General features: G+C 47.5%; 1 protein-coding gene across 2 annotated transcripts in view; it reads right to left on the reverse strand.

Moving 5' to 3' along the window:
• Window positions 1-11,818, reverse strand: part of LOC123763481 (mucin-22) — a 355,540-nt gene that overhangs the window by 304,548 nt on the left and 39,174 nt on the right. For both annotated transcript variants that reach the window (XM_069304642.1, XM_069304643.1), the window contains exons 3-4: window positions 3,894-4,058; window positions 1,101-1,787 (exon numbers count right to left, since the gene is read on the reverse strand). In XM_069304642.1, the coding sequence (XP_069160743.1) occupies window positions 1,101-1,787; window positions 3,894-4,058 (852 nt within the window). The remainder of the gene's footprint in view (window positions 1-1,100; window positions 1,788-3,893; window positions 4,059-11,818) is intronic.

The following is an 11,818-nucleotide window of genomic DNA, read 5'->3' on the forward strand; positions in this document are numbered from 1 at the left end:
AAGAGGGAGGAGATCAAAGTATTTGGCCCACGAAATGGGACGAAACAAGGCTTGATACATATCAGTATGGGAAGGAATCGGGCGAGCGCGGCCGTGACAAGGACGGAGTTGAGAACCCCCAGAGAGAGAGGGGTTAAAAGGCCCAATAGTCACAACTAAAGACTGAGCCGGGCCAGGGGACGAGGTGGTCACCACTGGGGGCTTGAGGCTCGACCCAACCACAGAGGAGGGAGGGGAGCCGAGGGGAGTAGTCAGGAGGGTCAAAGGAGGAGCACGGTCAGGGCCCAATGCAGCGGGGGCTACATAGCCCGGTCTTCCAACACAGTCGGACTCGAGGGCTTGGTCGCCACCCCACGAGCCTGAGAAGGTAAAAGAGGAATGGATTGCAACATAGAGACGAGAAGTAAGACGTTCATTCACGAATGTGCCCCCACACCCACCACTGAACCACAATTAGAGGCAGGACACCCAACAAGAGACACGTTGCCGATCTCGCCGGGGCCCCTCCAGGGGTGCGTCGTGAGTATACACCCCACAAACGTCACCTTAAGCACCGTCAGTCCGTCGAGATCGGGTTCAGTGACGAAAGGGGGATTGACAATAAAAGGTTCCCCTCGCTCGAGACGTTGGATACTATAGTTCTACGGGTGCAAGAGTATGCCTCCTCAAACACCCGGGCGTCAAAACAAAAGAAGGCCAAAAGAATGATCCAAACAGGCACAAGGTCAGTGGGATATGACAACGAGAAAGGAGAAGAGGGGGGGGGGGGGGGAGAAAAACGAAACAAAGGGAAAAGGAAAAGGATAAAAATGTCCAGCAGAATTAGAGAGGATAGCAGCAGGAGCACAAGGCTACAAAAGGACAGAGGACTGTCTTAAGGAGCATCACACTCCGGCAGCCGCCCACCAAGCTGGACAGGGAGGAGGAAATGTAACAAAAGCCATCAAAGATTGAGGAAAGATGTACAGGTTCGTAAGGGATTGTGTAACTGCTTCGTGAATCTGGCCCGAGTGAGACATGGAGAGATATACCACTACGGGAGACCCTGCAGGCTATACGCCCTAGTGTACATAAGGTTAGACAAAACGCCTCCATCTTACCGTTGGTCGTGCTGTTTGTGGTGGTCGAGTTGGAACTACTGGTTGTGTTTGTTCCGTTGGTTGAGGTAGTCCCTGTTGCCGTTGTATTTGTTCCGTTGGTTGAGGCAGCCCCTGTAGTGGTTGTATTTGTTCCGTTGGTTGAGGTAGTCCCTGTAGTCGTTGTATTTGTTCCGTTGGTTGAGGTAGCCCCCGTAGCTGTTGTATTTGTTCCGTTAGTTGAGGTAGCCCCTGTAGCCGTTGTATTTGTTCCGTTGGTTGAGGTAGCCCCTGATGCCGTTGTATTGGTCCCGTTGGTTGTTCCCGTGCTAGTTGAATTGGCAGTAGAATTAGAGCCATTGTTACCATTGTTACCGTTGTTAGTGCCTGGTGACGTACCGTTAGTGGCCGTTGACGTACTGTTGGTGCCAGTTGATGTGTCGTTGGTGCCTGATGTTGTACCATTTGCGTCTGCGGCCGTACCGTTGGTGCCTGATGACGTACCATTTGTGTCTGCAGCTGTACCATTTGTGTCTGCAGCCGTACCATTTGTGTCTGCAGCCGTACCGTTGGTGCTTCCTGTAGTACCGTTGGTGCCTGCTGACGTGCCGTTGGTGCCTGTTGACGTGCCGTTGTTGCCTGTTGAGGTACCGTTGTTGTTTGGTAGGGTACCGTTGGTGCCGTTGGGGCCATTCGTTGGTGACAGCGACTCTGCGAAGTAATCGGTAAAGAGGCTTACGAAAATGACCATAAAATTAATCATCGGGAATTGGGTCGTGAGGGAGTCTATCCCCTGGTCATGAGGGTCGTGAGGGAGTCTATCCCCTGGTTATGAGTGGTCGTGAGGGAGTCTATCCCCTGGTCATGAGGGAGTCTATCCCCTGGTCATAAGGGGTCGTGAGGGAGTCTATCCCCTGGTCATGAGGGTCGTGAGGGAGTCTATCCCCTGGTCATGAGTGGTCGTGAGGGAGTCTATCCCCTGGTCATGAGGGAGTCTATCCCCTGGTCATAAGGGGTCGTGAGGGAGTCTATCCCCTGGTCATGAGGGTCGTGAGGGAGTCTATCCCCTGGTTATGAGTGGTCGTGAGGGAGTCTATCCCCTGGTCATGAGGGAGTCTATCCCCTGGTCATAAGGGGTCGTGAGGGAGTCTATCCCCTGGTCATGAGTGGTCGTGAGGGAGTCTATCCCCTGGTCATGAGTGGTCGTGAGGGAGTCTATCCCCTGGTCATGAGGGTCGTGAGGGAGTCTATCCCCTGGTTATGAGTGGTCGTGAGGGAGTCTATCCCCTGGTCATCAGGGAGTCTATCCCCTGGTTATGAGGGTCGTGAGGGAGTCTATCCCCTGGTCATGAGTGGTCGTGAGGGAGTCTATCCCCTGGTCATGAGGGTCGTGAGGGAGTCTATCCCCTGGTTATGAGTGGTCGTGAGGGAGTCTATCCCCTGGTCATGAGGGAGTCTATCCCCTGGTCATAAGGGGTCGTGAGGGAGTCTATCCCCTGGTCATGAGTGGTCGTGAGGGAGTCTATCCCCTGGTCATGAGTGGTCGTGAGGGAGTCTATCCCCTGGTCATGAGGGAGTCTATCCCCTGGTCATAAGGGGTCGTGAGGGAGTCTATCCCCTGGTCATGAGTGGTCGTGAGGAAGTCTATCCCCTGGTCATGAGGGTCGTGAGGGAGTCTATCCCCTAGTCATGAGGGTCGTGAGGGAGTCTATCCCCTGGCCATGAGGGGTCGTGAGGGAGTCTATCCCCTGGTCATGAGGATCGTGAGGGAGTCTATCCCCTGGTCATGAGGATCGTGAGGGAGTCTATCCCCTGGTCATGAGTGGTCGTGAGGGAGTCTATCCCCCTAGCCATGAGGGGTCCTGAAGGAGTCTATCCCCTGGTCATGAGGGTCATGAGGGAGTCTATCCCCTGGTCATGAGGGAGTCTATCCCCTGGCCATGAGAGAGTCTATCCCCTGGCCATGAGGGTCGTGAGGGAGTCTATCCCCTGGCCATGAGGGAGTCTATCCCCTGGTCATGAGAGTCGTGAGGGAGTCTATCCCCTGGTCATGATGGTCGTGAGGGAGTCTATCCCCTGGTCATGAGGGAGTCTATCCCCTGGTCATGAGGGTCGTGAGGGAGTCTATCCCCTGGTCATGATGGTCGTGAGGGAGTCTATCCCCTGGTCATGAGGGGTCGTGAGGGAGTCTATCCCCTGGTCATGAGGGTCGTGAGGGAGTCTATCCCCTGGTCATGAGGGTCGTGAGGGAGTCTATCCCCTGGTCATGAGGGGTCGTGAGGGAGTCTATCCACTAGCCATGAGGGGTCGTGAGGGAGTCTATCCCCAGGTCATTAGGGGTCGTGAGGGAGTCTATCCACTAGCCATGAGGGGTCGTGAGGGAGTCTATCCCCTGGTCATGAGGGGTCGTGAGGGAGTCTATCCACTAGCCATGAGGGGTCGTGAGGGAGTCTATCCCCAGGTCATGAGGGAGTCTATCCACTAGCCATGAGGGGTCGTGAGGGAGTCTATCACTAGCCATGAGGGGTCGTAAGGGAGTCTACCCCCAGGTCATGAGGGGTCGTGAGGGAGTCTATCCCCAGGTCATGAGGGGTCGTATGGGAGTCTATCCCCTAGCCATGAGGGTCGTGAGGGAGTCTATCCCCTGGTCATTGAGAAGAACAATGGGAGAGAAAACACTGTTATCTCACCTGAGAGACAATTTAGAGCACCCATACAGGGAGTATGAAGACTCAGCTGGAGGGAAAACTCACGAAGGAGAGTTGTGTGAGGACTCGTGTAATGGTGGCATGAGAGAGAGGTGTGGTAGGGACGCACCTGGTGAACAGTCCGGCAGGGTCTGGTTGTTGAGGAGGGCGGCCAGGATCTGCTCCAGGCAGGGGTCCAGGTCACAGTGGCACCAGTTGGGGCGGTAGTCGCTGACGAGGCCCCGGGTCGGCACCGCCCACACGCACACGCCCACCGCCACCATCCACGCCCATGCTGATGACACATCAACACACACACATGTTGGTACAACTGTGAGCTGGCGCATGTAACATTTTTCCCCCTTCCCCTGGTAAGGTGACATCTTATCACGGGCTGGTATAAGGTGATATAAGAAAACATTAAGGAGATATATTTATAGGGTGGAAGACTGGAGGCTCACTCAAGCCTCCAGTCTTCCACCCATAACCCACACTCAATCTGTCTCACCTGTGGCGAATTCTAACTCATGGAGATTTTATTATTTATTTTATTATTTATTAATTTGTTTATTTAACGAATTCTAATTTGTAATATATAATTTATTATTTTTTTCCAATAGTGGATTGTATGTTTAGTTGAATTTTCCTACAAGTCATATCCGACCCATGTTGGGGGGGGGGGGTATTAATTATAGCCTATCAATCGAAAATGACAGATTGAGAGGAACATTTATGGCAAGTGCTAATACAACTGGGGGCTAGTGTGTATAATGGCCAGTGTTATGTGACTAGTAGGCTCCACACTGAGTTACTGTTGTAGAACACGTGGTAGCCGGCCAGTGTTGTGGTGTTGATGGCGTCAGTGTGTACAAGCTTGGACTAGATCAGTCAGTCTATTTTTGCTACACATAAATTATTTAATTACATGTATATGATAATACTCTGAAATGAAAGGATGAGATTATTGCTTACCCTTGGTGTCTGGGGTTTTCCTATGGCCGTAAACAGTAAATTACACAATAATGAAGAGCTCTTAAGATATGTATGTATACTGTACGGATACAGTGCCTTCCCCTGGATACGATGGTGTCGATTTGTGTTGTCCAGTGCCACGAAAATGGCTTGGTGAGCACAATTATTTGGGAGACCAGCACGACACGTTTTCCGCTCCGGGTTGGAAAAATGGCTCTTGCCTCCTCCTCCCTCCCCGCACCGGGTGTCTCCTCTCAGTGCATTATATCAAGAGGTGGGAAGAGGGTTTATATTTAATTTATTTTAGTGCTCATAATTATGTTCGCTCCAGGGGAATGTTTTTATGATGTTTGCAGTCCAGAGACTGGTGTTTAAACAAGAAATTTTACTATAATATTAGCTGGTGATTTCAAAATTGGTGACGTGGCAATCTTTTCTCCTTTTTTTTCTCCCTGAAAATGCCACGGGCCTAACCAATATTATTGGCATGGGTGATTAAAATATTTTGTATTGGTACGGGTTAATTTGTTAGTACAAGAACAATAGCAATGTTAGCTGTATTTTGTATTAAAGATTATTAAAGGAAGTCGTTTTTCTTTCCTGACAACATTCATCCCGCCCACCACCCTCACTACCCCGCCCACCACCCTCATAACCCCGCCCACCACCCTCACAGCCCCGCCCACCACCCTCACAGCCCCACCCACCACCCTCACAACCCCACCCACCACCCTCACAGCCCCACCCACCACCCTCACAACCCCGCCCACTACTCTCACAGCCCCACCCACCACCCTCACAACCCCGCCCACCACCCTCACAGCCCCACCCACCACCCTCACAACCCCACCCACCACCCTCACAGCCCCACCCACCACCCTCACAACCCCGCCCACCACCCTCACAGCCCCACCCACCACCCTCACAACCCCGCCCACCACCCTCACAGCCCCACCCACCACCCTCACAACCCCACCCACCACAACAGCATTGCGCTAGTAACTGTTTGGGAACCCAACAGAGGACGCTAATGACTGTTGAAAAGGCAACAGAAGGCGCTGATTGACTGCTGAGAAGCCAACAGAGCCGCTACTGACTGTTGAGAAGTCAACAGAGCCGCTAGTGACTGTTGAGAAGTCAACAGAGCCGCTAGTGACTGTTGAGAAGTCAACAGAGCCGCTAGTGACTGTTGAGAAGTCAACAGAGGGAAACAGTGACTACTGTGGAGGGTGAGTGTGTGAAGCTAGAGGGGGAGGAAATATCACCCAGGGGGGTGTACAGCAAGTATACACCTGGTTGATGGGGTTCTGGGAGTTGTTCTACTCCCCAAGCCCGGCCCGAGGCCAGGCTCGACTTGTGAGAGTTTGGTCCACCAGGCTGTTGCTTGGAGCGGCCCGCAGGCCCACATACCTACCACAGCCCGGTTGGTCCGCCACTCCTTGGAGGAATTTTTTATATCCTTCCCTTCCTAACTTCATATATTCCTTCCTATATGCTTCCTAACTTTTTATATCCTTCCCCTGGACCTGCTCAAACGGAAAGACTAGTTGACCTTGACGTAAAAGTTCGGAAAGTGGCTTGCTCTTCAGATCATTACCTCGAACTGTAACAAAAATATGCACTTAATGGAACACGGAGGGAGGGAGGGAACTGTCAAGGGAAAGCGCCAAGCCATTACGACTATATAGCACTGGGAAGGGTTCAGGATTCAGGATTTGGGATGGGACGGAGGGGAAGGAATGGTGTCCAACCACTTGTGGACGGTCGGGGATTGAACGCCGACCTGCATGAAGCGAGACCGTCGCTCTACAGTCCAGCCCAAGTCCAAGTGCTTGGACTTGTCCAAGTGCAGTGAAAAGCTCTGTACCTCAGGGTACAGTCCTTGCACCACTGCTTTTCCTTATTCTCATATCAGATATAGACAAAAATACAAGTCACAGCTTCGTATCATCCTTTGCAGATGACACAAAAATCAGTATGAAAATTACCTCGGCTGAGGACATTGAAAAACTTCAAGCTGATATTAATAAAGTTTTCGACTGGGCATCAGAAAATAACATGATGTTTAACAGTGATAAATTCCAGGTACTCAGGTACGGTAAAAATGAGGACCTTAAACATAATACAGAGTACAAAACACAATCAAATGTGCCCATAGTAGGAAATCAGCATGTAAAGGATTTGGGAATAATAATGTCGGACGACCTAACGTTTAAGGAGCATAACCAAGCAAATATTGCGACAGCCAGAAAAATGATAGGATGGATTACGAGAACTTTCAAATCCAGGGATCCCATCACAATGGTTGTACTCTTCAAGGCACTTGTGTTGTCCCGTCTTGAGTACTGCTCAGTACTCACTTCCCCCTTCAAAGCAGGAGAGATTGCTGAAATAGAGGGAATACAGAGAACATATACGGCACGCATAGACGCAATAAAGCACCTAAATTATTGGGATCGTCTCAAAGCCCTCCAAATGTACTCACTAGAAAGAAGACGAGAGAGATATCAAATAATATACACCTGGAAGATACTGGAGGGCCAAGTACCAAATCTACACAGTAAAATAACAACGTACTGGAGTGAACGACATGGAAGAAAATGTAGAATAGAACCAATGAAGAGCAGAGGTGCCATAGGCACAATCAGAGAACACTGTATAAACATCAGAGGTCCGCGGTTGTTCAACGTCCTCCCAGCAAGCATAAGAAATATTGCCGGAACAACCGTGGACATTTTCAAGAGGAAACTAGATTTATTCCTCCAAGGAGTGCCGGACCAACCGGGCTGTGGTGGGTATGTGGGCCTGCGGGCCGCTCCAAGCAACAGCCTGGTGGACCAAACTCTCACAAGTCGAGCCTGGCCTCGGGCCGGGCTTGGGGAGTAGAAGAACTCCCAGAACCCCATCAACCAGGTATCAACCAGGTAAGTGGTAGGACTGAAAAACACTGAAAAAACTATCTTCGCGATAATATATATATATATATATATATATATATATATATATATATATATATGCTTCCTAACAAACATAGGAATGTGCCTAAATGCCAACAGCGACTGCCCTGACAGGTACAAGAGGAGTGTTGTTAACGCATACGTCGACCGTGCTCTCAGCCACAGCTCAGAATGGAAGCAAGTCGACGAAGAACTCTGTAGGGTAAGGCAGGTCCTAGTCAATAACGGCTTCTCCAATGGTTTCATCGAAGACATCATAAGAAGGAAAGTGAAAAGCCATGCAACCTCTGAAGAGACAACTAACACAACACCTATACCCCCTATTAGACTATTTTACAGGAACTTCTTTTCCACAGCTCATAAAACGGAGGAAAGGGTCCTGAAAGATATTGTTAATAGAAACGTTATCCCTACAGACAAAAATCAGAGGATACAACTGACGATTTACTATAAAACCAGAAAAACGGCCAGCCTACTCATGAGAAACTCTCCAGACACAAAACAGAACGCTTTAAAAGAGACTAACGTCGTCTATGCCTTCAAATGCCCACTTGGGGACTGTAAGCTCCAAAAAACCCAGTATATAGGCAAGACAACAACATCTCTTTCTAGGCGTTTAACGATGCATAAGCAACAGGGCTCCATTAAGGAACATATAATCTCTTCCCATAACCAAACCATCGCCAGAGAAATCCTAGTAAACAACACAGAAATCATCGATAGATACAGCGATAGCAGGCGGCTTGACGTTTGCGAGGCACTACACATCAAGAAGTCAACACCAGCAATCAACAGCCAATTATTGCACAACTATATTCTACCCACCTCAAGACTCCGCTCCAATATAGAAGCATCAAGAAATATGGACCAATAGGCTTTCTACAAACACTTCTATTCAATACCCATTGTTTCTGTTCTGTCTTGTGTTGATACTTTTAATACCCTATTAATATCCCCTCTTGTTCTGTCTTGTGTTAATGCCACATCACCCCTCCCACCTCACTCAAATGTAGATATAAAATCAGAGATACGTAAGTTCTAATCAGTTGTGTATTTGTGAAGTCTTTGAAAATGTAATAAGTTTTACGAAACGCGCCCGTGTCGCGTCAGACTAGAAATAAAAATGAATTTTGGAGAAGTGATTTTTGATTTACCTCCAACAGTGAAGCGTAATGTACGAAAGATTGAGAAAATTCGTGTTAGAATTATTAATCTTACTTTTTCGGTCATATTTAATAATATATGTCTACAGGAAAGACTGCTACCAAAATATACTAATATTAAAGTGCACGACCCAGCAGCAAGGAATCAAGCCTTCACGATAAAATATCGCCAGGATCTGATTCGTGATCAGATATACAAGGCAGAGAATGAAATCAAAGACAACAAAACGCAACTACTTCATGCTACAAACGAGTGGAGAAATAGCAACATCGACCATATATATATATATATATATATATATATATATATATATATATATATATATATATATATATATATATATATATATATATATATATATATATATATATATATATGTATATGTATATGTATATGTATATGTATATGTATATGTATATATATATATATATATATATATATATATATATATATATATATATATATATATATATATATATATATTCTATTCAATATGTTATTTACGAGGGTTATGGGGGACCTTCTGCTGTGAGGCTTCCAGTCCCGAGTCTCGCCCCTGCCCGACTGTGTTGTCCAGCCTTGACATTCAGTTGTGTTCTTCTGCCTCTCAAACCTCCTGCTGGGGATCTCCAGGTGATGCTTCACAATTATTATGCCCTGGAGGCCAGCCCCCACACCTTACACGCTTATTGCTCTCTCTCTCTCTCTGCCTCTCTCTCTCTCTCTCTCTCTCTTTTCACTTACCATAATTGAAGATTCCTCCCACCCCACCACCAACTGATACAACTCATCGATTTCCTTTGCTCATACACACATACACACACACACACACACACACACATACACACATTGAGTGCCCAAATGAGCCACAGAAATATTAGAGAAAACTTTTTTAGTGTCAGAGTAGTTGACAAATGAAATGCATTAGGCAGTGATGTGGTGGAGGCTGACTCCATACACAGTTTCAAGTGTAGATATGATAGAACCCAATAGGCTCAGGAATCTGTACACCAGTTGATTGACAGTTGAGAGGCGGGACCAAAGAGCCAGAGATCAACCCCCGCAAGCACAAATATGTGAGTACACACACACAGGGCACTGATGGCTGAGTGGACAACACGCTGGACACGCAATTCTATGGACCGGGGTTCGATTCCCGGCGCCGGCGAGAAACAAGTGGGCAGTTTCATTCACCCTGATGCCCCTGTTACCTAGCAGTAAATAGGTACCTGGGAGTTAGACAGCAGTTACGGGCTGCTTCCTGTGTGTGTGTGTGTGTGTGTACTCACCTAATTGTGCTTGCGGGGGTTGAGCTCTGGCTCTTTGGTCCCGCCTCTCAACCGTCAATCAACAGGTAAACAGGTGTGTGTGTGTGTGTGTGTGTGTGTGTGTGTGTGTGTGTGTGCGTGTATGTGAAAGAGATAAATATATGTAGTAGTAGTAGATACGAGAGAAAATTAGGTTGGGAGTTAGTACATCAGACAACCGACTATTGGAAAGGCGGGGCCCAACAGCTGGATCCTGCAGGTACAAATAGTGAATACTGTCACGCAGGAAAAAGGGCACAAACCAACCTGTCCTATTAAAAACAACGTCGCTTTTGGCCGTTTACCCGTATGGCCGAAAGTGGACGTAATTTGAAAATGAAAATAAATTTTGGATTTTTTTTTCAACAACAGCAAGTTAAGGGTCCTCTGGTAGGTTAGGAGGGCAGGAAATTCTCATAAAGTTTCAAAACGTTATGAAAAACGTTAATCGAAAGTTTCCTCTCCTAACCTTACCGAGTAAGCCGGACGACTCAAACAGAAAACGGAACAGTACGTCACTTTTGTGAGGCGATTTCATTTCAAATTGCGTCCAAATTTGTCCATAGCGCGCATGCGAGCGAAAAGCGACGTTATTTTTAAGAGGACGGGTTGCTCGGGTGACAATCCATCACTGCTCCCTCTATAGTACACTTATTACCGACCCTGTGATGACCAGACCACACACTAGAAATTGAAGAGACGACGACGTTTCGGTCCGTCCTGGACCATTCTCAAGTCGATTGTGATGAGGACAGGTAGGGACAGGAATTAAATAGGCAAGAGAGAGCTGAGGAGGAAAGTCAGGTGTAGGGGATAGTAGTAATGAGAACTGCAGCAGGCCTATTGGCCCATACGAGGCAGCTCCTATTATAACCACCGAAGGAGATGGTAATAGGAATAAGAAGAGGATAGCAAGGGAGCGTAGAAGACAATGAACAGAAAAAGGGAGAAGAGAGAAAGAAAGGGAAAGAGAAAGAAAGAAATGGAAGGGGGAAAGCTTATGTTAAGTCACGTTTGTTAGAAAGATTAGAGCATTTGAGTATATACTGTGAAAGGGAAGAGTCCACAGCAACAAAGCCAGGACTCAAGTTCATGTTGGGTACATTGTTAATAAGAGCCGATTCTACAAGACGGCGTCTGTGTAGAGTAGAGGCAGGAAAGATTATTTTGGAGGAAGACCAATCAATGGGATGATTAGAATCCCTCACATGGCAGAAGAGAGCATTGTTAGTGTCTGCAGACATAACACTTCTCTTGTGTTCTTTAAGTCTGTCATTCAGTGTACGGCCAGTTTCGCCAAAGTATTGGAGAGGACAAGATGAACAGGAAATAGAGTAGACACCAGCAGCATTAGAAGCAGGAGGAGCAGTGTGAACTAGATTGCTACGAAGTGTGTTAGTTTGTCGAAAGGCGAGTTTAATGTCAAGAGGACGAAAGGTATTGGTAAAAGTTTTGAGTTCAGATATGAAGGGAAGGCATAGTACAGTGCTAGTAGTGTTGGAAGCAGGTTTAGGATGAAAGAAATTTCATCCTAAACCACTGTGCCCACTCTCAAGCTAAACGAAATTTCTTTCAATATATAAACATTTATTATATTCACGGTCTTTGATAAGCTAGCCAACGATACTAATTTATAATTAGTTAAAAGTTATTTC

This window comes from Procambarus clarkii, chromosome 52, assembly GCF_040958095.1.
Source record: "Procambarus clarkii isolate CNS0578487 chromosome 52, FALCON_Pclarkii_2.0, whole genome shotgun sequence".
Lineage (NCBI taxonomy): Eukaryota > Metazoa > Arthropoda > Malacostraca > Decapoda > Cambaridae > Procambarus > Procambarus clarkii.